Source organism: Curcuma longa, chromosome 1 (genome assembly GCF_044706935.1).
Source record: "Curcuma longa cultivar G26 ecotype Majalengka, Jawa Barat chromosome 1, ITB_CL_G26_1.1, whole genome shotgun sequence".
NCBI classification, from domain to species: Eukaryota; Viridiplantae; Streptophyta; class Magnoliopsida; order Zingiberales; family Zingiberaceae; genus Curcuma; species Curcuma longa.
Window position 1 is genome coordinate 5,967,467 of NC_133861.1, and position 25,353 is coordinate 5,992,819.

Genomic DNA, 25,353 nt, shown 5'->3' on the forward strand with positions numbered 1-25,353 from the left:
TCCATCTGAGAGGACGGTCGGGTGGAATCATGAAGCGGAGCATCAGAAGAACTATTCTGCCGCGTCTCCATCTCCATTGGTGAGTTGAGGAGGAGGAGGAGGAGGAGGAAGAAGAAGAAGATGATGATGATGATTCGGCTCTCCGCCAGCGCCTGCGACCGCGCCCTCGCCTCTCATCAATCACTGCTAACTATTGTTCCTCCTCCGCTTCTTCCTTCCGAAGGCTTCCCGGCCTTACCTCGGCAACCATGGGTCAGTGCCTCGCCTCCTTCCCTCCGCCGGGGTGTGGTGGCGCTACTGGATCGGCGTCTTGGCTAGGGCTGGCTTTCCTTCGGTGTGGCCTCTGCTCGTCGTCGGGGAAGATGAAGTAGCTCTCGTACAAGGCGCCATGCGGCTGCCCCGAGTTTGCGGGCCATGAGTCGCAATGTACGGTCGTTCCTCTCATGCACCTCAAATTATCTACATTTCTATTTAAAATCCGCATATACTAAAAAGGAAATAAAAACAGTAGCCATTAATAGAATTATTTGGGATTAATGTACAAAAATGAAATTTTATTATTTTCTGAAAGTTATGTAAAGCATAAAAATTAATAAAAAATTAATAGGAACAAATATTACATAAATTATATTTCAGATTTAAGAATTAATAGAAATGGAAAAATTATTTTGAGGCGTGAGAAATATAAAAAGTATCAATGTCAAACATTAAAAACACACACCCAATTTAAAATTTATTACGTCATATACTAAACTTTAAAAAAATTACTTTAAATGGACGTCCAAGTTTAATATTTACTAAAAAACACTTACTTCTTAAAGAATTTTTTAATAATTTTTCACTCCTGAAAAAAAATTAAATCATAGTAAAAAATTAAAACTTTAAAGAGATTATTTTATAGTTCCACTGCTTAACTTCTAATCATTACAAACTCATTAGTCATTATTGCTCTATAATTTTATAATATTCCATGATAATCTACAATTACAAAAATTGAATTTGAAAAAAATGACATATTTGGAGATAGAATGGAAGAGTTAAAAAATATTCGAAAATTGAAAGGAATCTCAAAAGTCGGATTTGAAATTAGAAAATAACTCAGTAATGAACCTCCAAGCTAGGGGTGCTTGGGAATCAAACTCGGGGTCGAATGATATTGGATAGCAGATGTTGAGATTCTATAAAGAAAGACGTCAATTTGATGATGTCTTATTTAGAGAAAGAAATAACGAACAATAAAAATGATCAATAACGATAGGTATTAATTATTACGGAAAAGAGAAGATCCGAAACTATCATTGTTAAATGGATAGATAATAATAATGAACAACGATTATTATCGAAAGAAAATTATATTACCATAACAAGGGATGTTCCTCAATGGAGATTATAAAATAGAGAATATAACAAAGATGAATATTACATTCTTTCTCATCCAAGTTCTTCATCCTATTCTATTTCCATTCTCATGTTAAGAATTAAATTTCAAAAAAAAAAAGTTGAAGAATATTTTTTTAAAAATAAATTTACCTTTTTTTATTAAATATTAAAATTAGATGCTTTGAGTATTTTTTTTTTCTTTTTAACGTTGAGTGCTTGATATAGTAATTTGTATAAAAAAATAAACAAAGCCCCCTTTCCTTAGCAGGGTGACGTTGCGGTTGCATCCAGTTCTTCCTGCCGTTTCTTAAATCATTCGAACCTAGGGATTTCGATGCGTTTATGATTGCTATCGGCAATTCTGACAGAGAGAGAGAGAGAGAGAGAGAGGTCATGAACAATTCGATGTTCGGCGGCGGCTTGCTCCCTTGCTCGGTCGCTGGGATCTTCGATCTCGACCACTCCGTCAACCACCACCTCCACCTCCATCCCGGACTCGACTACGGCGGCCAGATGGCCTCTCTCTTTGCCCCTTCGTCCGCCGGAGTGGCCAACAGCGACGACGAGGACCATTTCCACGCCAGCGACGAAAACGGCCACGAACCTCGCTCTCTGACCGACTCCCGGGCTGGCGGAGGCCAAAAGGTCTCGCCTTGGCATCGTATGAAATGGACTGACGAAGTCGTGCGGCTGCTCATCTCGGTGGTGGCGTACGTCGGCGATCACGAAGATGGCGCCGTGGATTCGTTGGCGGCGAGGAGGAAGCACGGGGCCTCCTTACAGAAAAAGGGCAAGTGGAAGACGGTTTCGAAGCTGATGCTGGAGAAGGGCTGCTATGTCTCTCCCCAGCAGTGCGAGGACAAGTTCAATGACCTCAACAAGAGATTCAAGAGGCTGAACGAGATCCTTGGATGGGGAACTTCCTGCAAGGTCGTGGAGAATCCACTCCTTTTGGATTCCATGCCCCGTTTATCTCCGAAAGCCAAGGATGATGCGAGGAAGATCTTGAGCTCGAAGCACCTCTTTTACCAGGAGATGTGCGCTTATCACAATGGGCCGAGGATACCAAGTTGCCATGATGTTGGTTTGCAAGTCAGCCAAGTACCCAAAGTCACTTCTATAAGGGATGGTAGAGGTAACGTCGACGATGAGGGTGAAGATGAAGACAAAGAGGATGACAATGACGAAGGAAGCGAGGAAGTGGGAAAGTGGGAGGTGGAGAATTTCCGGCTTGAGATTGATGCAGTGCTTCATGACACAACTAGATCACCATGGGAGCAGAGGGAGTGGTTCAAGAGACGTGCTTTGATGCTCAAAGAGGACAGAATAGAGATTGAGGCTGAAGCACTGGAACTGGAGAAGCGACACTTCAAGTGGCAGAGATTTCGCAGCAAGAAGGACAGGGAGCTTGAAAGACTGAGGCTGGAGAATGAAAGGTTGAAATTGGAGAATGAGCATATGATATTGCAGGTGAGGATGGAACTGGGGTTTGGCTCGGGGAGGTCTGGGGGAATTTGAGTTCTTCCCATCTTGTTGCGGAGAGGGAGCACGTAAGAGATCCAATGGAACTAGCTATGCCACATTAAAGGTACTGCTTCTTCACTAATACCATCTTGTTAGAGTGTTCGTTCCCTTGTTAGATCTTCTCTGTTTTCTTCTCTTCTTAGGAAATTTCTCGGTTAGTGTTATTTCTGTGTTTATTATATTATTGGTGCAACTTGTTCTCTTCTTATCGTTATGATCTTTATTCTTCATACGCATCAAGATTCATGCAAGGAAGAATGACTTCCATCAGAGTTTGCTCATTGCTGCAAAATAACCATTTTTGTTATCTGTGACGAGCCGGCATTGCCTTGCCTGGAGTATTCAGGATTCAAGAACTGTAACTTTTGTTATTTGTTACAATCCTGACATTGCATTTTTTAGTACATTTGCATGCAGTGCAGCTTGTCTTTCTGTTCATTCTTGGTGTCTAGTATGTCATTCATCAGTGTAGTTTTTTTTTTTCAGTTGAAATTGGCAGTCTATGCCTCACAAAGATCTGAACTATGTGATTTCTCAAATGCTTGTGTCTTTCTGTTATGGTCGAAAGCACAAGAGAGAGAGAAATCTATTGACTGCACTAGTATTGCTTAGACTTAAATAGCAAGCTTTTGTCCAAGTTAGGTTTTGTTGGATTATTAGTTGTGATAGTGAGAGTTTGGTAGAGGAAGGGTCAAAGTATGTTTCATAGAGATGTTCAAAGTCGAGAAAAGTTAAGACTAATTTATTAACAAACTACAAGATGGCCTCTAGATGGCTTTAGTTCCTCTTTTATAGGCCTTGAATGAGCACACACTCAATATGAGAGTTGCCTAGTGGTGCCACACTCTAATTGAGATTATATAAGGAATATCTTTAGATGCAAAATATAACTTTACATAAATAATTTTATGGCTCGCGTCACTTGCATGATCTACTTCAATTGGCCTAATAGATATGTCTGATACGATTGACTCATTCGAGTTGATCGACTTGATCAACACATCTGGCCTGATTGAATCAATTCATCCAACTGACCCATCTGACTTGTCTAAATCGACCAACTTGTTTTGCTCTACTGTTCTATATTGTTGATACAATCATGTCTTATGTAGTTGAGTAAGATTTAGAATGTTTTGATATAATTGATAAAGGAGGTTTAAATTAGGCCTATGTTGTGTTCATTAATGTGTTTGTCAAGTATGCAAATGTAGAGAATTTAAGAGATAACTGCAAGAGTAATAATGACTCAATAGGCGTTGAGTCAAGTATGTCAAGATTAATCGAATACTAGGCCGACAAAAAAAAAAAAAAATCCAATAAACGTTGATGAAGGAAAAAGTCTAACACACATTAACAAATGGAGAAATTCAACTGAAATTGTGGTAGACAATGAGGTTCAATACACTTTAGTAGATGCAAAAGTCTAACTAGTCCCAAAGGACCTTACTAGATGGAGAAGGCCAATAAGAGTTAGTGGGATTCTCAAGCGCAACGGGGTAGGTGAGGAAAACCTGGAGAAAAAGACCAATAAAAGAACTTTAAGTGTAGATGAAAATTACAATTTGATCATAAATATCACTTAGTTCAACCAACTAACATCACTTCATTATTTCATTCGATTAACATCACTATGTTTTGATAATTTAGTGTTCAGGCTTCGCCCAATTAGTCTCGGAGATAGACAGTCTTCTTCCTTGGTTCGTCTACTAGATAAATTCGAACCACAACTTGTACACATTTAATAGTCGACCTTCAAAATATTCATCTTTATTGGGATTCAAATTGTGATTCTCTTATTTGTTTTCCCAAGTGTTTTACTACTGAACCACATCCGTGAGAATCATATAATTGATATTTTTATACCTCTTAAAAATTGTATACCTTTTATAACATCATATTAGTGCTAGCGGGCTTAGGATTCATTTTGATGCTTGATCATGCAAAGTATAGTGTTTGCCACATAGTGGACCTAAAGATAGTTTTGATACTTAAGTTTTAGTATAGGTCACAAAAAAAACAATATTTCTTCAAGAGCCTACTTCCCCATTCTTGTGCAATCAATCACCTAGTGAAGATCCAGCCATTGCTGTCTCTGGTGTGAAATATTAAGCTTTTTGGCGAGAACATAAGTGTCAAACTTTGCATGGACAATGCTAACAAATGGCCTTTCTCATGTGACAAGGCACAAACACGTGTATGCAGGAAGTTAGAGAATGAACAGCTACCTAATTAACTGAATTCTCTAAACAAAACACCAGAACAAATCCTGAAGCCCAATTGCTGGGGACCCTCCCCTCCAGTGAGCCATTGTTTCTTGTCCAGATCTGGCTCGGCAAAGCCATGAAAGAGCATGAATGATTCGTATCCTTTGGAAATTAAATGTTTGGCACTGTGTGGCCACCAGTTTCTCAATGGGCCATCCATGCTTCTTCTTCTTCTTCAAGTAATCCGTCAGTAAAAAATTAGACACATTGCTAAGAAAAGATTCTCTCTCCTCACATCTATGCATATGCAGCATCTCCTTGTGTTTTCCCCTTCTCTTCTTTTCTTTATCCTTTTTTCTTTATCCTCTGGTTACCTATGAGGCATTCTTACATAAGGAGAAGAGGGTTTGAAGTTTTTTTTTTAATAATTCAAATGTCTAGGCTTCATCTAATTAATTTCGGATATATTTCTATTGATATTTGATTCTCTTGTTTATTTTTCTAAATGCTTTACTAATGCACTACACCCCGTAAGGCAGTTTGAAATTCTTTTGATAACAGGCAGTTTGAAATTCTTTTGATATACTAATTAGTGGAGAAAATCTAAAAGAAAAAGAAAAAGAAAAGAGAACAAATTAAGAAAAGAGTAGCTTACCCTTAAGGTTACTATAATGTATAAAATTAAATTATTTTTTAAATGTAATTTGATCAACAATATTAAATATAGTCCACTTTTATTTAAAAAGTCTTTATCAATTAGATTAATATTATTTCATCTTATCAAAATTATTTTAAAAGTCAAAATCATTTAAAATGACTGATATAATAATTATAGCAATCATTAATTCGCTGCTACGGTCATTAATGATTGCTATAATAATTTTAGATTATTTTAATTATTTTTAAATGATTTTGACCAAATTTAAATGATTTTGATTCAATTTATAAAAAAATTATATAAAGTGTTCTTTATATAAATTTTAAACTGAGTTTTTTACACATTATTTTACAAAAGGTACTTCCATATTTATTTCACTGTGTAGAAAAGTGGGTTATTTGACTGTGTTTTTATTTTTCCTTTCTGCCTTCCTAAATCGAACAACATAACAAAAAGGGAAATCGGAGGAGTTTGATTAGGAGTGGGCGCGGGCCGAGTAACATGGGGGCACTCAGCTTGTGTTTGGAAGGAGGTGAGAGAAGGATAAATTAGAAAAAGCAGAATTTTGATTTTTATTTGGGATGAATGAGTCAAGGAAAGAAAAGGAAGAGAATGATAAATTTTATTTTGCATGTTTATGAATCGATATAATTTTTTATACTTGAATTTTGAGTGTAAAGAAAGAGAAAGAGAATTCAAAAATAATTTATTTAAATTTTATCTCTATTTTAAAATATTAATTCTCAAATTAATTCACATAACATGTGTCATCTCTGTTCAATGTCCAACTATTTGTACTCCATAACATTGGCGTCGATTCTCCCCGCATATCTATTTGAGAGTAGGATTCAAGAAGACAAAGACAAATAATTTTAATTTTCTTCTCCTCCTCCTCCTAAGATAGGGATAAAGATTTATCCAAAAAGCATATTAATTTTTTCTTGAGATTTTGCATATTTGCCCAAGTATGTTATTGCACTTAGTTTTTTTTTTTCCTTTGTTACACTAAGAAAATGCATTGTCCTTTTTTACTACCTTCAATATCCTAGCTTTTACCACCATTGCTTATGAAAATTAATGAAAGTAAGAGTATTTTTATAATTTTATATATTTAATATTTATTTTTTCTTTTCCTCTCAAACAAGGTAACCTTCCCTCCTAAATAAAAAGAACATAAATGTTTTACTTCTTCTCCTTTTATCTTTTTTTCTTCTCTTTTCTCTTTCCATTAATGAACATTCTCTCATTTCATCCAAACAAAATGACAATGTCGAATATCTGATAATTTTTTTAAAAAAATAATAACATATTGATGGAACAAACGGGAAGAACTTTATACTTCTAATAAAAGTTAATTTTTTTGTTAATTTTAGATGGTAAAACTAGTACAACGAGATAAAATCATTAAGTTTGGATGGCAAGATAAGTATAAAGAGATAAAATCATAAATTTTATATTTGATTTTTTTTTACTCATTTATCATGCAAATTAAACGTATGAAATTTACATAAATTTATAAGTTGATAATATTAAATAATAATAACAAACTGATAAATCAAAAAAAATGTGAAAAAAATATATATGTACACGTGTACATTTGAAAATCACTCATGATGTTGATAAACATAGTTTATTTCTTGTGAAATAACAAAAACAACATCACATTAACAAATAAATTAAGTTTAATTCCCAAGGTATGGTGTAATAGTAGAGCAACAGAGTCCCCAAGGCATAGCTGAGTTGGTTACAACGCAGCAGAGTTGCAGAAGAGGGTAAGAGTTCGAATCCTGACGAAGTCAGGCAACACCCTTCTGCGTTGTGACCAACTGCAGTTTCTCGATTTACCGTCTCACAGATGATCATAGGGCCGACCATGTGAGGCCGTTAAGGTGACGGATTCCACTTTTTACAGAATAGTAGAGCAACATCACAGATGATCATGGGACCGACCATGTGAGGCCGTTAAGGTGACGGATTCCACCTTTTACAGAATAGTAGAGCAACAGAGTCTAGTGGAATAGTAGGATGTGGTGCAATAATAAAACAACATCACATTTTACTTAGAATTTTTTTCTCTTCTTTTCTTTTTAAGTTAAATCATCAAATAGAGTCTCCCAGAGTGGTGTGGTGCAATCTTAGAGCACGTAGAGATATAATTAAGATGATCAAATTTAAATATTAATAAAGATGAATATTTGAATATTTTGAAAATGGACTTCTAAGCGATACATAGCCCCTAAATAAATATTAATTTTGAGAAAAATCCTAATTAAGATTGTTCATTATTATCATTGTTTGTTTTTAGTACTCTATTGTTCCTATTGAGATCCCCTCGTATATCCGTCATCAACCACGCAGTACTAAGGTAGAAGAAGATGAGCTCCGGGACTTGCAAGTACCAACACAGTGAGAAAGAAGACCAGGAGTATCCCTGACTCGACCACTTTGATGCTCAAGTCAGTCATTGAAGGAGAATCTACGCAGTGAGATTTTGTTAGAGGAGACGATTTTTTTTCGTTAATTAAGAAGAATATTGTGCAATAGATTTTGTCAGAGGAGATATCTAGTCAGGGTGTGTAAAATCCTCTTACTATCATAATAATTGGGCATCATTAAATTGTCATGTCATATAATTTTTGACGATGGCAATGTGACTAACTGAGATATTTTACTGTGATGCAATGTGACTGAGACATGTGTCTAGTGGTCGAGTAAATGGGCGAGTGGCCAAATAGGAATCCCGTATGTGATAAGTGAATCAGAACGGATAGAATTAAATCAACCAATCAAATCAACCGTAACGGTTAAGTCTCCCTCTTTCTATCCAACACGTTCAGATACATTACCTTTCTATCTAATATGTCCCTGTGACTGATCTTGCAGGGCGAGTCATAACACTTGTAACATCTATCATTCCTTTTCATTTCTTCCTTATAAACAAAATACAAATTCTTTAAGAAAAATAAATCCCTAGATGGCTTGCGAGTGAGTTCTGGAATCTGGGTAAAGAACAACAATGCAGAGAAAAGAAAAAACAAAAAACTCTTGTGATCTCATCATGCACTGGCGCTCCGGTGGAAAGCAGAAGCGTTACCTTGCGTCTGGGTTGAGTAAAACCCGGGCCCCACTTCTGCTGTGGGCCCAGAACCATCTGTGTCGGTGGGAGCAGTTGGCCTTCCTCCGCCGCCGCGGCGCCGGAGCCTCGCCTGTCGCCACCACCCCTCTCTCTCTCTCTCTCTCTCTCTCTCTCTCTTCTGTAACTCACCGACAAAGTAGATGAAAATCTAACACCCTATCTCTCTCTCTCTTCTCGTCCGCATCATGTCAGCAATCACATGCTTCCTCCAACTTTCTCCAGTCCCCCTTGTCTTCCTCTTGACTTGTCCTCCAACTTGCTCCGTAAAGTTAATGCGTTTACGTCCACATCGCTACACATGTCCTCCGATCCTCTGCCAGCCCATGCACCGCCGCATGCCACACTGCATGCCGCGTCGGTCGGTGTTCCTGCTTCCTGTTCTTTTAACATATTTTACGTGCTTAGATTCTCCTGCTTCTCGCTAATCCAAAGCAGTGAGCTTTGTTGATTTGGTGAGCCAGGCGTGATTGATGGACATTGCCATATAAAAGGTACCAAACTGATCGAAGTGGCAGGCCTGGGAAATTTCCTGCGATTGCAGGGGCACTTGCGCTGTCCACGGACCTGGCCTGATTCTTCTTATTAGGCTGTATACCGCGGGCAGTGCACTGCACTGGTTAATTTGGCTGTCAGGCTTCGCCACCACCGCCAGCGTTTGCAATGCGGCGATTTTCCCCTGTCCTCGCCGCTTCCTTGGTGGTGCTGGTGGCCGCCGCCGCCTCCTCCCTGCTCCCCGCGGCGCGCGCTCACAACATCACCAAGATCTTGGCTCAGCATCCGGAGTTCTCCACCTTCAACCACTACCTGTCGGCCACCCACCTGGCCAGCGAGATCAACCGCCGCCTCACCATCACCTTGCTCGTCGTCGATAACTCTGGCATGGCCGACCTCCTCGCTAAGCATCTTTCCCTCCCCACCCTCCGGAATGTCCTCGCCCTCCACGTCCTCACCGACTACTACGGCGCCAAGAAGCTCCACCAGCTCACCGGCGGCAAGACCACCTCCTCCTCTGTCTTCCAGTCCTCCGGCCACGCCATCGGCACTGCCGGATACATCAACATCACTGAGCACAGCCGCGGGAAGGTCACCTTCGTCGCCCGGGACTCCGGCGGCGCCTCGCCCGCTACTTTCGTTAAGTCCGTGAAGGAGATCCCCTACAACATCTCCATCCTCCAGATCAGCACCATCCTGTCATCGCCGGAAGCGGAGGCCCCTGTCGCCGCGCCGGGCCCGGTGAATCTTACCGCTCTCATGGCCAACAAGGGCTGCAAGGCCTTCGCCGACCTTCTCCTCGCCACTCCCGACGTCCTCAAGTCCTTCCAGTCCAACCTCGACAGCGGCCTCACCGTCTTCTGCCCTGACGACGACGCCGTCTCCGCCTTCTCTCCCAAGTACAGGAATCTCACCGCCGCCGGCAAGTCCAGCCTTATCCTCTACCACGCCGTGCCCGTCTACTACTCGCCCCAGCTCCTGAAGACCAACAACGGCCCTTTCTCCACCCTCGCCAGCGACGCCCACGACAAGACCTACAAGTACACGGTGAAGAGCGACGGCGACGCCATCACCATCAAGACCCATATCGTCACCGCCGCCATCACCTCCACCCTCATCGACCAGGACCCCGACGCCGTCTACTCCATCGACAAGGTCCTGGAGCCACGGGAGCTCTTCAAGGTCCCGGAAAAGGTGATCGCCGACGCGCCCGCACCGGCGCCTGCCGCCCCGCCCAAAAAGAAAAAAGCTGCTGCAGCCAAGCACAAGGCCAAGGCCACCGCCGCGGCGCCCGGCGCCCCCGCACCAACCACCCCTGCCGGCCCAGAGGAGGCGCCCTCCGACGACGAGACGGCGGCGGACAACGCTGCACTCCGAACCATCGCCGCAGCCTGGACGATGCTCGCCGCCTCAGCAGCGACCGCAGTGGTCCTTGCATAATCATAATTAATCAATTAAGAGGTTTTTTTCCCTTCCCTTTTGTATTCTTCTTATTTATTTCCGTCTCTGCCATAAAATTTTCTTCCTGTAATTTTACTGTTCGTGGTGCCGCGATTGCATGCTCTGAGCCACCGAGTGGGGAAGAATGATTCAAGAGATTATTGTACCGTTTCTAGTTCCTCAGATGGATATGTAATGCTACGTTATGTCTTTTTTTTTTGGTTCTTGTGTAAATCGAAGGTGTGTGATTTTGAGTGAAATGGCGATGATTACTTTATAATTCGAGTTTTCACTTTTAGATTCTCTCCTATCTTTTACTTTGATATACATTAAAACCATTTGTACTACAGTGTTGGATCTGAGTGGAAAAAAGGAGAAGAAAAATTCACTTTCATGCACATGGTGTGTTTGGGGAAGAACAGACATGTCCATTTACTGATTGCACTAACTTCCAAACGTGGTGAGGAATATACAACAGATGAAAATGTTAGGCTGCGTTTGGTTTGTGTTTTCCAGCGCCTTTTCTCATTTTCATTTTTCAGTTTTCTAGAAATAAGTGTTTGGTTTGTGTTTTCAATTTCATTTTCTGGAAAATGAAAATTTGTTTTCTAAGAAACTGGAAAACGATGAAACATCGTTTTCCATCCAGGTAGAGAATGGGAAAAGGCGGTAGAAAATAGAAAATGCGGTATTTTCCCCCAAAATCGCGGACTTTCTCCCGCCGCTGCTCTGCGTCCTCTTCCTCCTCCCCGCTGTGCGCTCCTCCTCCGGCGCGAGTCCTCCTCTTCCTCTCCCGTCGCACCTGCCGCGTGCTCGTAGCCGTGCGGTACTCTCGCTGCTGTGCGCTCCTCCTCCGGCGCGGCTCCTCCTCTGCTTCTCCTCTCCTCTTCCTCCTCTCCCCTGCTGTGCGCTCCTCTTCCTCTCCCGCCGCACGCTCCTCCTCTCCTCTTCCTCCTCCCCACCGTGTACTCCTCCCCTCTCCTCTTCCTCCTCCGACGCGGCATCTGCCGATCGGATGCCTCGAGGAGCTACTCCGTGCACTCCTAGCCGCCTGCGATAGAAAAAATTAAAACCATCTTTAGTTTTGTTTTTTTTTGTAAACTTATTTTGTAATTCTGGATTAAGAAAAATATATATGATCTTAAATCTAATTTCTAGTAGATTAATGTCGTATTTTTTTTAAAAAAACACATTTTGTGCGTTCGTTTGTGCACCATTCTAGATTAAGAAGTAAATTTTCTATGGTTTTAAAAAAATAGTCTTAGCGTAAAGTCATTTTTTGTTTTTAATTATTTTATTTATAATTTTTCATATTAACAAACCAAACGCATTTTCCAGTTTTCTTTTCCAGAAAATAGAAAACAGCATATCATACCAAACGTATTTTCTGTTTTCTGAAACTGGATCAGAAAATAGAAAACTAGAAATAGAAAATGGAAAACAGAAAATGGAAAATATTTTCCAAACCAAACGCCCCCTTAGTGTCACTTACTGATTTCCACTGGCCTCCAACATTACAGAGGTCCACCTTCCATGCAGAAAGAATGGACAGATTTCACTGAGAGAATGCAATTGCTAGTCCATCGCTACACAAAAGAACTTTGTTACGTGGATTGTTATGGTTGTAAGAAGAGCAAGCTCCGGGAATCAAATCAAGTTGCAGCGTGTCGGATATCAGTTGGACCGAAAAGAGACTTAAGACTCGTCGCCCTATCGGACTCGGCTTTCGGGTCAATCGTTGGCAGTTGACTTGGTGGCTAACCTGACTCGATCCCCTAGCTATGGCCCCAACCCTTGGGTGCCTCATATTAGCGGACTTGAACCGAATCCCCTCAAACACTCGAGTTGAGTTAACCGAGTCGAATCCCCTCACGATCCGAATCCGAGCCCTCCGAAACGTGGACTCCTAATCTCGAGCCGAATCCCGACAAAGATCGGCCTCCGAACTTGATCCGGATCCCCTACCGGCTCGATCTTAAGATCGAGCCGAATCCTCAAGGAGACAAGCTCCCCGAACCGAGTCGAATCCCCAAGAATGCTGACTCTGACTGTTGAGACCGAGACCGAGTCCTCAGCAGACTCCTCAGGCCTACTCCTAGCTCCAAGCCGACTCCTCTCCGCTCGTCAGATTCCACCGTCTCGACTCAGACTTGACCCGTACGAAGTTCACCCCTCGGTGCCCTGCTTCATTAAATATTATTCTTTCCATCATTCCCTCTGACAACCCCCACATCCCTTAATTATGATTGTCGTTCTGACATCCACGTGCGAAATGACACTACAATCATAAGTCAACGATGGGACTGTCATACTGATCATTTCATTCCCTCTGACCAGATCATAACCAGTGATGGGACATCTTCCTTAATTAGATGAGACGTGACCTTCTCCTCATGTATATAGGTATTCTTCTTCTTTGATGCTCAGGTATGCCAAATTGCCAACACACACTCGCTACTCCCTTCTCCTCTATTTTCTTTCCTTCTCTCGCAAGCACTGACTTAAGCATCGGAGTGGATCGCGTCAGAATACCCCTGACCTTCCTTCTCACGATCGCTGTGTTTGCAGGTTCTCCCAGTTTCACAATTCTCTCTTCAGAAGACTTCACTCGACCTTGGTGGGATGATGTATCCAGAAGCGAATCTCAACAGATCAAGTCTACAGTATCCAATCCTCTTAAAGAGATGAATCCGCCTTCATGATTGCCGTAGATGGTTCCAGTAGGGATGTTGGTCTGAGATTGATTTTCAACGAGTACAAATGCCTTGTTAGTTGCTTCATCTCTACATATATTACTGTTGCTAGACGAAGCTCTCGACCATCTTGAAGGAGCTGTCAAGTTAACGATTTCACCTTTTGATGTAAAACTTGATCTAATCCTCTACGAATGAGACTAAATATACAACTCCAACAAAATTCACAAGAAAAATATAAAGCATCAGTCAGCAATGTTACATTACAAGAAGACAATAGCAATACCCTTATCGAAATATTTAGATTCAGATCTGTAAACAAATTCACTAATGGCGTAGCCACTGATGCTCTATGAATGAGACTAAATATAAAGCAACAATCAGCAATGTTACATTACAAAAAGAGTACTACAATAGCAGTATCCTTATTTAAACATTCACAAGTGATCCACGTAGACAGATTCAGAAATGCAACAAGAGACCTACAAGATCTTTACGAGTGCAATGCATTCTCGTTCAGGGATTAGTAGAGCTTTATCCTAGTTGTAATATTAGCTTGGCATAAAGGGCAACGCGGCAACTCTTTCCCACAGTCGTAACATGTCTGTAGAAGAAGATTATGATTACTTGTCATCTAACCGATCAATTGATCAAATAGCTACGGGTGGTATTCGATTACCTGATGGCCACATCCAAAAGCAAGATCCTTTTGTTTCCAAAGACAAACTGGACAGGTCTGTAAACAAACAATTCCATAGGATGAAAATTAGCATTTGTACAAAATCAACAAACACAAGCTAATACAAACTGGCTTTCCGGTGGAGGTAGTGACACATTTGCCAGTTACCCAGGGTTCAGTCCCATTTCGATCTTACTAAAATTTCTGTACCTAATGGTTCGATCTGCAGCCCTTTTTGAGCCAATAAAAGAATAAAGACAGAATAATTCATGAGTTTAGTTTTTTATTCCTTCTGATAAAGACAACATTTGATGGAATTTTGGCTCACAAGGCTAAAATTATGTGCTCGTTTCCCAGATACTTCCCTGCTTTTCATTATTCACACGATATAACATCCCCATTTGAATCTGACTCTGTATTATTGACAGCAAAAAAGATTGAAAATCTATTTGAATTCTAGATATAAATAATTCAAAGGCTTTGTTGTAACCTATGTGGCCACTATTCACACATGAAACCTATGTAGAATTTATATCTTTTACTTTTCGATTGCGATATAGGTCCCAGGCAAGTAACGTGCCAATAAAATGCAAGCGAAATTTGACAAAACAAATATTTTTTGTTGATGCTCTGATGCCTAGTCAATCGGTACTGTGCCTCCTTATGAGAGTACCAATATAAGAAAATTTAGCTGTGGATTGGCAAGAGTTTCACTAAAGGACTGCACCTGCTTACGAGGGTGTCAAGATATGCAAATTTGGCTGTGGATTATCTAGAGTTGCATTGAAGTAATTTCCCTACATCGTAAGTAGAAAGAACATTGATCAAAGATGGAGTATTCATTAAATGTTTCATTTTATCTATCGTAGATAAATCTACGGTAATGAAAATTATGAATAGGTAAGACCTAGGCCAAAGCAAAGGTTAGGTGATAGAGGTAATTGTTATCAATTCACAAATATACAAGTTTATGAGAAAAGGTACTGTAGTTCTTAGATGAGACATAAAATAGTAAATGGCATATTTCAATAAGATTCTATTTTGCTCTTTATTTTGTTTGTTGTGGCATCTTCATCGCGGCTAAGCATTTAATGAAATGCAAACAAATTCAGAGAATTAGAGCCATTCATACCAGCTTCTCCTCTATAAGTCTTTCAGACGAGATAGGTTGTGGACTTCTAGTGATTCCAGGTCCTTGCTCAAAGCTGCTATTTCTGGTGAATGCAGGTCCTTGCTCGAAACTGCTTGATCTTGAATAACGGTTCCTAGTTGGTGGAGGTAGACAAACCCTTTCAGGTATCCCTCTTCGTCGACTGAAAAAAACATAGCATACAAATAAAAATGAGCCACAATTTTCATATTTCTATTGAATATTAATAAGAATTGAGGAATATGATTGCGTACCCCAAAAGTTGAAGGTCTATTGTTGCCTTATACTGTGAAGGGATCTCCATCAGTGCTGCAAGTGCGAATTCGGTCTCCTTTCGACTTGCAGGAATGTTTCTAGACATTATCTCCGTAAAATTCACAAACTGAATAGGAAACAACAAAATTAGTCAATATACATGCAGAAAGATATAAGAAACATCTTTAGGTGCATCTTGCAACCTGGAAATTATCAAATGCCCGGGAAGGTATATTGTCATCAAACTCATGCATCATATCCCATGGGCCATCACCGACTCCAACCAGAACTATTGACAATGGAAAATCACTAGAAGTGACAAAAACATAGTCAGAATAGTTTTATTTTTTAAAAAACGACAAGATGAAGCATCGTGAGCATTGTGGAATGTTGGCAGAACTCTTACCTAGCTTTAACTATTGCATTTATAGTATCTCTCTCTTGTGGACTCAATTGCCCATATTGTGTGTTAACACTTCTTGTTACCTGTGTAAAAAAATAAAACAAAATTGAGAGTGTGTTACTAAAAATAACTTGAACTCAGTATCAACCACAGCCAAATATGTGAACGAACTCATCACAACCAACTTGAAAGAAAATATTAGGACAAGAACATGAAGTCTGAAGGTAGACAAGACTATGGGATGATACGACGCTGCAAAACCATTAGCTGACCTGTCCATCAGCAATAATGAGTAGAACATGGTACTGCCCACCAGAGTTGTCAACAATGCCTATGGCTGTTTCAATAATTGGCGCGAAGGATGTTGGTCCTGAATGAAAATTGAACACACTAGTCAACACAGACAATATAGAACTGATATCAACTTCAAAGAAAAAGAAGCACGATACAACTACAAACCAGCTAGGCGGAGATTTGGCACCAGCTCCTTGTACCGCTCCAGTGCTTCTTCAAATCCTTCACATGGTCGGTTATCTGGAAAAAAGCTGAATATTTCCTGATCATGAGTAGATGCTGCGCGATGAAAAAGAACATGTATTAGCATCTAAAAATTTTCCAGATAGTGAAGTATCTGGATTGCTTTCAAAGTTTTGACACAAAGTATGACAGATTACAATTGCAAATACTATGTTAATCTACAGAATGACAATAAATCAATTCCTTTACAAAGAATTATACTAACCGTCACCAAATCCATAGCAAGGAATCAGATTATCTTCATCAAAAGCAGAGAGTGTCCTTCCAATAATAGATATTGCTTGCTGGTAGGGATTTGGGCCACTCCCAATGTCATGCAAACACCGGCGATTGAAAGAAACTTTACCTAACAACATTCACCAGACTGTTAATCTGAATCTTAAAATACTTAGTAAGATACGCTTTCTTAAGAAAAACATAAGAACATGAAAAGAGGAAATATGGAGGCTTGAAAATTGGCAAGTTTTATACTAACATGCATTATCAACACAAGGTATCTTAAAAATTCATGATACATAAGAGGCAAACAACCTTGACCTTTTTAACATGAAAGCACAGCTCATGAATATCCTAAAATAGAGTTTTATATGTTAATGCAAGAAAGCCTCAAAAAATTTTCAAGTATATCAGGATAATGCAGCAGTATTCAAGTAGGAGACTTTAGAATTTTATAATCTCATGTAGACTACATTCTATAATCAACATTCGTTAAATAACTCAACAAAATTTAAGTTGATGATTGAACCTTTCTATATGTTTGTTGGAAAATTTCATCTATTTTATAAGCAATACAGAAGTAGGAAGCAGCTAACGTTCATCGATAAAAAAAAAAGATTTCGAAGGGAAAAATATGGGCTTGTAAGTCAGAACCTGTCCACTCATTGCTCTTTGTAAAGTCAATTCCCACAATCAAATTTGAAGATTCAAGGCCTGCTTCTGCAAGGGCATCAGTGACCTAGAAAAACATTCATTGTTTAGACTTGTAGGAAAATATAACATGGGCATTCAATAAAATGAGTAAAATAGCAGAACCAAAGTTATTATACACCAAGAAATTCTATACTGTTCTTAAATTAGGATATATTGTTTCTCAAGTTATTTTCCAATATTTTTCAATCTTAAAATGAGTAAGATATGATTATTTTTCAATCTAATTCCAATATTTTCCTATTTTGCCATGATACAATACCATCTATATATTTTTTGTTCAAGTTATTTACCATCATTATCATCATATTATTACCTCGATACAAGATGACTCATGTTATCACCTCTATAAAAGAGGAATCATCTTGTTACCTCCCTACAATACAATCCATATATTATGATTGTTCAATAGCTATGAATTAAAGTAACAAGAGAATGCTAAATCTGCAGATAGTGAATGAACAATAATTGTTTTTAGATAATCTCATTCCTTTCATAAGCAAGCGGTTTATTAATTTCTAGCGAGCATACAACTACCACCACTCATGAAAGTAGTAGATTTCTTGAGCCCAATAGAAAAAGGCATCTAAAAACAATCATAGCACCACGAGATATGGGATATTCAATTCAAAGGATTACTCGTCACCACTTAAAGAGACACAGGACGACACCAATTTAGAATAGAATAACTGGAAAAGGTTAGCAATTTCTGTTTTCACTAAAATATACCTGATTGAGTGTCTGGTAATCATCATTGATTCTTGAATACCTCTTTTGCACCCTGTTTGTTGCTTCAGCCTGTGCATTGCTTGTAGACATAGTGGAGTACCTTGGCGAGTAACCTGAAGAGTTCCCAGAATCATATGGGAAGTGATGAGAACCGTATTGTTTAGACTCTCCCCCTCCCATTCTCACAGACAGCTAGGCTCTTCCCTAGAAGAAGTTCTAAGCTGAGCAGAAAAAAAAAAAAAAAGATTTAAGCAACTAGGAACCAAATTCTTTTACAATATATGAATTTTTCTAAATATAGGGAGAGAGAAGGCCTTTTGTTCTCTGTAAGGAAGCAGGAAAAACCAAAATATTAAAAGTTTTATTCAGGAAAATTAATAGTGCAGTATAAAACCTTATAGCAGAAAGAATATCCTCATAGCGACCTATTTAAGCACTATGCTTAAGGGGTATTTGATTCTTTTCCCCTGAAAAAAGGTGTGCTTGATCCGAAAGAAATTGATGGATAAGCCAACCTTTCTTCAGGAAAAGCTTCTAGCAAAAAAAGAAGATAAAAAAACACTCAAAAGCCTCAGTCCCAATTCACATATGAAAGTGAAAAGGCAAAGCATCCAGTCCATGTCAATAGCTAGTCAAACAAACAAACAAACAAACACTACTACTGCAGCAGGATATTCAAATTTTGACGTAAAGAGTTTCTCCAAACAAACAGATATTTAATTCCCACCAAAAATTTAAGTAGTTAACACGAGGCAATAAATTGAGAGAAGAAATCAGCAAAATCCCTGCAACCCAAGAAATTGTAATTGAGACTGAAAGCAATTATGTTTGTGCCTTAAGCTAATCGGACAATCCAGACAAAGACAATCCTAGCATGACCTAAGAGCATCACCATCACCGAGCAAGGAACAAAAATGACAGCTACAGCATCCAAGAATAATGGAACTCACAACCCCATTCGCTGCAAGAATCAAACTTTAAGAGAACCCTAAGCCGACTCAAGGCTGACAACTACTATAAAACCTTTAAAAGGAGGGAAAACAAAAGGCAATCCATCAAATTCAACAAGATTTGGAACTCACAAAAACACAATCAGCAGCTAAAGCGAGCAGCAAGCCGCAGTTTTTGCTACTCACCTTGTGCTGAAGAACGCTTACAGACCCTAAATGGGCGCACTTCCTTCACCGCCAAGGTGTTTGCGCGTGATAGGAGCTCAATGAGATAGGAAATAACGAGGAAGAAGCAACCACCAAACTTAATTTGCTACGAAACTAAAGAGCTCCACGTAACAAACACAAGAAACATACACAAACGTGGAATAAATTATCCACCAGCATCCATCCACCAAGCCTGAGACTTGGGTATCTTTCCAGGTTTATTATTCTGGGGTTCCTTCAGCAGATACTTCGAGGTCAAGTCAACGCAATAATCTTTCCATGGATTCTGAACTCTTTATCGGTTTCGGGCGACACGGAGAAGGTGAATTGTTCTTTCAGATACTAGGTCTTGATTTAGTCTGCGACGACTGCAACTGTAACGCTTTGTTTAGAAGGAGACCACGAAAGAAAGAGGATAAATAAGAGGAAGATAAATTTTGATCATTATTTTGGGATGGAATGAGTTAAGGTGGAAAAAATATATATATGAATCGTTAAAATTTTTTACATTCTGATTTAAAATATATAATTTATTAATTACGCTGTGTCTTTAATTGATCTTTAGTATAAACTTTTTATAATAAAACCTTTTACAATGAAAACTTCATCAACCTTTGATTTGGACCTCTCTTGATCTTTCTTTTAAACCTCAATTTTCTTTAACTTTATTTGTTTTTCTATTGTTGCATTTTCAATCAATCGACTATATCACTTTCACTTATTTGAACATAAATCTGTCATCCCAATGGTCTAACACGATCGGTCCCACGATCATCGATTCCAGCTGATTATATCATCACTTATTTGAACATAAATGTAGAATTTGTTATCCCAACGGTCTAATACAATCGATCACGATATGAGAAGATAAATCGAAAAGTTGCAGTTGATCACTTTCATTTATGACGGTCCGGTCCCACGGAATCCCTAGGGGTGGACGGTCCGGTCCCACGGAATCCCTAGGGGTGGACGGTCCGGTCCCACGGAAGTTTCCCACTGACCACCCGGGTAAATCAAGAAGCGCATACGGCGGTCAAGATGTCCGCCGGTCCGGTCCCACGGAAGTTTCCCACTGACCACCAGGGTAAATCAGGAAGCGCATACGGCGGTCAAGATGCCCGCCGGTCCGGTCCCACGGAAGTTTCCCACTGACCACCAGGGTAAATCGGGAAGCACATACGGCGGCCAATCCAGATGCCCAACATCTTTTGATTGTGTTCCCCATTTGGAAGAAAATTCTTGCAAATACACCGTAACTGGAGATCGAACCGCGGATCCCTGAGTCACAATCCAGATGTCTTACCATTGCACCATTGCCCCGGGGACTTGATCACTTTCATTTATAATCTATATATGATTATCTTAATCGATTAACTTTCAGCATTAATTAACTAATCCAACCATTGCGGCTCTGTAGTGAATATTAAATTTTGTAATGTTTGGGAATAAACAATGTTGTGTACGAATAGAATTTTGTCACCATACAATTTTTACTTGTAAGCTTCAGTTCCTTTAACTTATATATTTAAAAAAAAAAATTCTTCTACATAGACCTATTTGTTGCTAGTTGATTGACAGTACTATATAAATTTACCTCTCTCAACTACATGATTGATTTATGAGTCCTCAATTTATAGTTAGTAAAGGATAATATTCAATTAATGAAGCAATAAATTAGTTGGTTCTTTGTTTCTTTCCATATCTTTTATCCTTAAGTGGGGATAATTTTTTTTCTTTTTTCCTTCCTTTTCATGCACATTTTTATTTTTGATGTTATTGTAATACATAGTTGTTGTAACATGAATATATTAATTAATGTTTAATCAAGTGGCCCATCACATGAGAAAAAAATAACTTTGAAATTTCATTACTGATCTTAAATTAAAAGCCTCAAATTAACCTCGCACTTATAATGGTTTGAGCTTTTTTGTTTCACAAACCTCTTCAAAAATCTTACATTGAATTTAAGATGCCCTAAAAGAAGTCCACATCTCGTGGATAGTTGGGGTCTTGGGGATTGCTCATGTAACAACCCAGTCCATTCATGGGAATTCTACTTATCTCGACTTCTATTTTTCTGTGGGTCATGAGTCGTCGACCATCGACCTTGTCGTTACCTACTAGGACTTTCCACTCCTGCCCAGTGGATTTTTGCCTTCCTCATATTCAAACTCTAGACCTGCAAGCTAAAGTACTAAAGTTCCTTGAATCTGGTAACCAAGTGAGAAGTCCTAGTAGGTAACGACACGGTCAATAGTCGACGACCCATGACCCACAGAAAAATAGAGGTCGGGATAAGTAAAATTCCCACGGACGGACGGGCCGGATCGTTACAATAAAAAAAGACCATCGACCGTGTCGTTACCTACTAAGACTTTCCACCCCTGTCCAATGGATTTTTACCTTTCCCAGATTCGAACTCTAGACCTGCAGGCTAAAGTACTAAAGTTCCTTGAATCTGGTAACCAAGTGAGAATTTCTCACTTGGTTACCGTCGACGGCCCATGACCCATAGAAAAATAGGGATCGGGATAAGTAGAATTCTCACGGATGAACGAACCGGGTCGTTACAGCTCATTTGCAAAAAATGAGATTATCCTCCATAAAATTAATTAAGATGCTCTTAGTACGTACTGAAGTGCTACATACTTGTGTTGAACTATGATACCCTCTCTAGGGTATACATTGGCGTACCCAAGTGGGGATGAGGGGTGCAACCATCCCCTCGGATTTTTTAAAAAAATAATCTTATATATATAATATATATTTTTAAAAAATAATACTAAAATTAAAATATATTATTTTTCTCTTCATTTCTTTCTTAAAATAACACAAACTCTCACGGTCATTTTAACGGATTGATTCATCATTATTCATTGTCGAAAATTAAAATTAAGCACATATTCTAAAAAGCACTCAACCTAAGCTATCAATTGGTATCATTTTTATGAGAAAATATTGTAACTTGGAATAAGTCTATCGGCATTCTTCACCCATCAGAGTTGTATGTAATGTATTTTTTATCATCGTCGCAGGTTCTTATCGCCTTATCCTTGATTTTAGTATATAGAGTGTGATTTCAGATGTTGTGATTTGTAGTGAATTGGAGTGGAACCCAATTCCCTTTTGATTGTTAGTTTGATTTTTAAACATTTAGGGTAAAAAATTTTAAATTTTGATCGATTAATTGAGTTGTGTTGTATTCTTGAACAAGTGTTGAAGAAAATAACATTGAGATCAACCGATTATTTTTTTTAACTATAATCAAGGATTGAGATCAAAATTTTCGAATTTAAGTTTGTTTTCAACTCTTTAAAATTCAAAACTTAAGTTTTTGAATTATGAAAATCTACCTACACTAATATTTGAAATTCTTAAAAATTTCAACTTATATTTTTTAAATATTTTTGAGTTTTTAAAATTAGATAATTTGATTTTAAAAGTATTAATGCATTATAATTGTGAAATATAAATTTTAAAAATTATTATATGTAATTATGAAATAAATATAAAATCTTATAAAAAATTTAATTTAAATTTGTCCCTCAAAATCCTAACTACGCCAATGAGGGCATACCATTTTATTATTACATCCTCCAAACAATCTTTCTATGTAAGAAGATATTGTATATCGAGGTGCCAAATTTAGTAATTTTTATCATTCTATTTTTCTCTTTTATTTAGGTTGATAACTAGTATATCCTTTAATGACATGATTGGCACATGTTAAAGATCATTTTAGTTAATTACTACGATTCATTTTTAAATTATGCACAATCTAATGTTAAATCAACTCACACTATAAAATCTAATAACAATATTATATTTATCCAGCTCGTACACTGTACAGCACTATAAAAATCTAATAACAATATTATATTTATCCAGCTCTTACAGTGGTAAAGCACTTCTATGAATATTTTGGAGTTAGCCTTTAAATATGTTTAAGTTGTGATTTAGATGAACCATGAAGAAGGTTGGTCTACCTTTGAAATTAATAATGAAATTTAGATATTTAAATTATAAAAAAATTATTATATTTATCCAATATTTATAATATAATTTAGCAGTATATTTATCGTACAACTTAAATTAAAATAATCAACACAATTTAAATGGCGACTTCCATAGGCAACAAACACACTGAAGACAACTGTATCAATGAAATGAGTTCACTAATTAATTCTACATATTCATTAATTATCACAACATTTGAATTTCTACAAGACAAATATATTATAGCGCAAAATTAAGAGCTGATAATATTCGACCCTATTTTATTCATGTTCATGTGTAATTCTTTTTTAATTTTTCTTAACATTTGCTAATCATTGAAAATTAAAAGAAATTATAAATATTTTTAAAGAAAAAAAATGATATTTTAATATAAAAAAAACAAATTCTGTAAAACAATCTGAGTCAAGCTATGCGGTAAAATCATCAGTCTTTTTAATTTTCTCCATGCTTGAGTGAGTGAATTTCTTCCTCAATAAATAGAGCAATAAAAGAGGGGGGGGGGGGGGGGGGGGGGGGGGGGGGGGGGGGGGGGTTTCAAATTTTATGATCCCATTAATTTTAAAAGTAATCGATTTAATTTTATAAAAACAAATTTATCGATCAAGATATGTATATTCGATGTGCTCTTTCAATTTTTAAATCTGACGTCGGACGGGATAGCGATTATTCTGGAAGCAATATTGAATCCGTAAATTCATCTACGAACCTCGGAAACAACCTTCTAAAACCTATTAATTCGAAAGAATAACAGTAGATAGAGAAATAAACGGCATTGTCGAAATTATTATTAAATCAAAAATTCTTCCATAAACATCAACTCATAACATATTTATATAGACCCAAACTCTAAAAGATTCCTCATAAATAGGAAATTTTTTTAACAAACTCTAAAAGAAAGATTCCTCATAATATGTTTATACTGACGCGGGACGGGATAGTGATTATCCGAGGGCTATATTGAATCCGTGGTTCGATTGCGAACATTGAAAATAATCTTATAAAACTTGTTAATTCGGAAGAATAACAAGAGATAAGGAAATAAATTAACGGCATTGTCAAAAATATTATTAAACCAAAACTTCTTCTACTAAACATTAACTTATAACATGTTTATATAGACCCAAACTTTAAGAAAGATTACTCATAAAAAAAAATTCTTAACAAACTCTAAAAGAAAGATTCGTTATAAAAAGAAAAATTTCTTAACAAATTCAATCTTAAAAATCCTAAACGGATTTAAAAAATTCTAAAATAAAAAAATAGAACTTTTCAAAACTACTCTAAATATCAAAAACTCCAAAAATAAATATTATCAAAATTAATAATAAAAAATTTTGGATGCTCCTGTATCAATCGCCTCAGATTGAAAGAAACTCGTCTTCGAATTTAAAGTAGTGTTAGGTGGTCACCTAAGAAGAAGATCGTCTTGTACCAAATCAATAAAATTAATTAGTTGCTTGACTTTAGAAATTCTTATTGATCCGCTAATGAATATGGCGTCAAGAGATCACGGATTGATCATCTTCCTTATTTGTAGCCTCAATCGTCCTTAAAGTCCAAAAGAAAGATTGATAGTCTCAATTTTTTTTTATCATAATTTAAAAAGAAATATAATTATATCAAATATAAATTAATCATATTTCTAGACGCTCTCACAGCTTTCTTGCTGTTGCAAGAATCAATCACCCGCATTTCATTTCATTTCACGAAATAAATGACCTCACCCACTTTGTTCAGGGCATCAGCCGGTGCTCTCCGATGAAGTAAGCCATTTTGAGCATTCAGTGAACGGCAGCGGAAGCTGGAGATTTTTTAATCTTCTTTTCTTCTGCTGCTGCTGCTGCTGCTCCTCCCGATGAGTCTTTGTCAACTCCAGATGATTGATTGCAGCCCCCGGAATCAAAGCCGCCCACCCTTTTTGACTCCCAGCCCCAATTTCTTAAATAATCTCGCATGGTCGTGTTCCCTTCCC

At 38.0% G+C, this 25,353-nt stretch overlaps 3 protein-coding genes across 4 annotated transcripts; 2 read left to right on the forward strand and 1 right to left on the reverse strand.

Moving 5' to 3' along the window:
* Positions 1-1,688: 1,688 nt before the first annotated feature.
* On the forward strand, positions 1,689-3,298 carry LOC141844791 (uncharacterized). The gene is made up of 2 exons (XM_074732791.1): positions 1,689-2,968; positions 3,146-3,298. Exon 1 carries the CDS (start codon positions 1,723-1,725, stop codon positions 2,896-2,898), a length of 1,176 nt encoding a protein of 391 aa, XP_074588892.1. The 5' UTR covers positions 1,689-1,722; the 3' UTR covers positions 2,899-2,968; positions 3,146-3,298.
* A 6,103-nt stretch (positions 3,299-9,401) lies between these two features.
* On the forward strand, positions 9,402-11,054 carry LOC141836384 (fasciclin-like arabinogalactan protein 2). Its single transcript, XM_074723867.1, has one exon. It carries the CDS (start codon positions 9,563-9,565, stop codon positions 10,832-10,834), a length of 1,272 nt encoding a protein of 423 aa, XP_074579968.1. The 5' UTR covers positions 9,402-9,562; the 3' UTR covers positions 10,835-11,054.
* A 2,736-nt stretch (positions 11,055-13,790) lies between these two features.
* On the reverse strand, positions 13,791-19,431 carry LOC141822301 (E3 ubiquitin-protein ligase RGLG2-like). Of its 2 annotated transcripts, none has more exons than XM_074709755.1 (12): positions 19,344-19,431; positions 18,208-18,428; positions 17,422-17,506; positions 16,757-16,897; positions 16,474-16,587; positions 16,287-16,384; positions 16,018-16,097; positions 15,815-15,920; positions 15,611-15,738; positions 15,339-15,519; positions 14,207-14,263; positions 13,791-14,131 (listed from the first exon to the last, which is right to left on the reverse strand). In XM_074709755.1, the coding sequence occupies exons 2-12, from the start codon at positions 18,385-18,387 to the stop codon at positions 14,051-14,053; spliced, it is 1,251 nt and encodes a 416-aa protein (XP_074565856.1). In that variant the 5' UTR covers positions 18,388-18,428; positions 19,344-19,431; the 3' UTR covers positions 13,791-14,050. The 2 variants fall into 2 exon arrangements, with proteins under 2 accessions (XP_074565856.1, XP_074565848.1); XM_074709747.1 differs by having other exon boundaries at positions 19,290-19,395.
* Between the last annotated feature and the right edge of the window lie 5,922 nt (positions 19,432-25,353).

Excerpts from the sequence above, each read along its gene's own strand:
- LOC141844791 (XM_074732791.1), top strand. The coding sequence starts at position 1,723 with ATGATTGCTATCGGCAATTCTGACAGAGAGAGAGAGAGAGAGAGAGAG.
- LOC141836384 (XM_074723867.1), top strand. The coding sequence starts at position 9,563 with ATGCGGCGATTTTCCCCTGTCCTCGCCGCTTCCTTGGTGGTGCTGGTG.
- LOC141822301 (XM_074709755.1), bottom strand. The coding sequence starts at position 18,387 with ATGGGAGGGGGAGAGTCTAAACAATACGGTTCTCATCACTTCCCATAT. Across the intron at positions 17,507-18,207 it reads ATTACCAGACACTCAATCAG|GTCACTGATGCCCTTGCAGA; the intron begins GTATATTTTAGT and ends ATGTTTTTCTAG. Across the intron at positions 14,264-15,338 it reads GACTTATAGAGGAGAAGCTG|ACCTGTCCAGTTTGTCTTTG; the intron begins GTATGAATGGCT and ends GTTTGTTTACAG.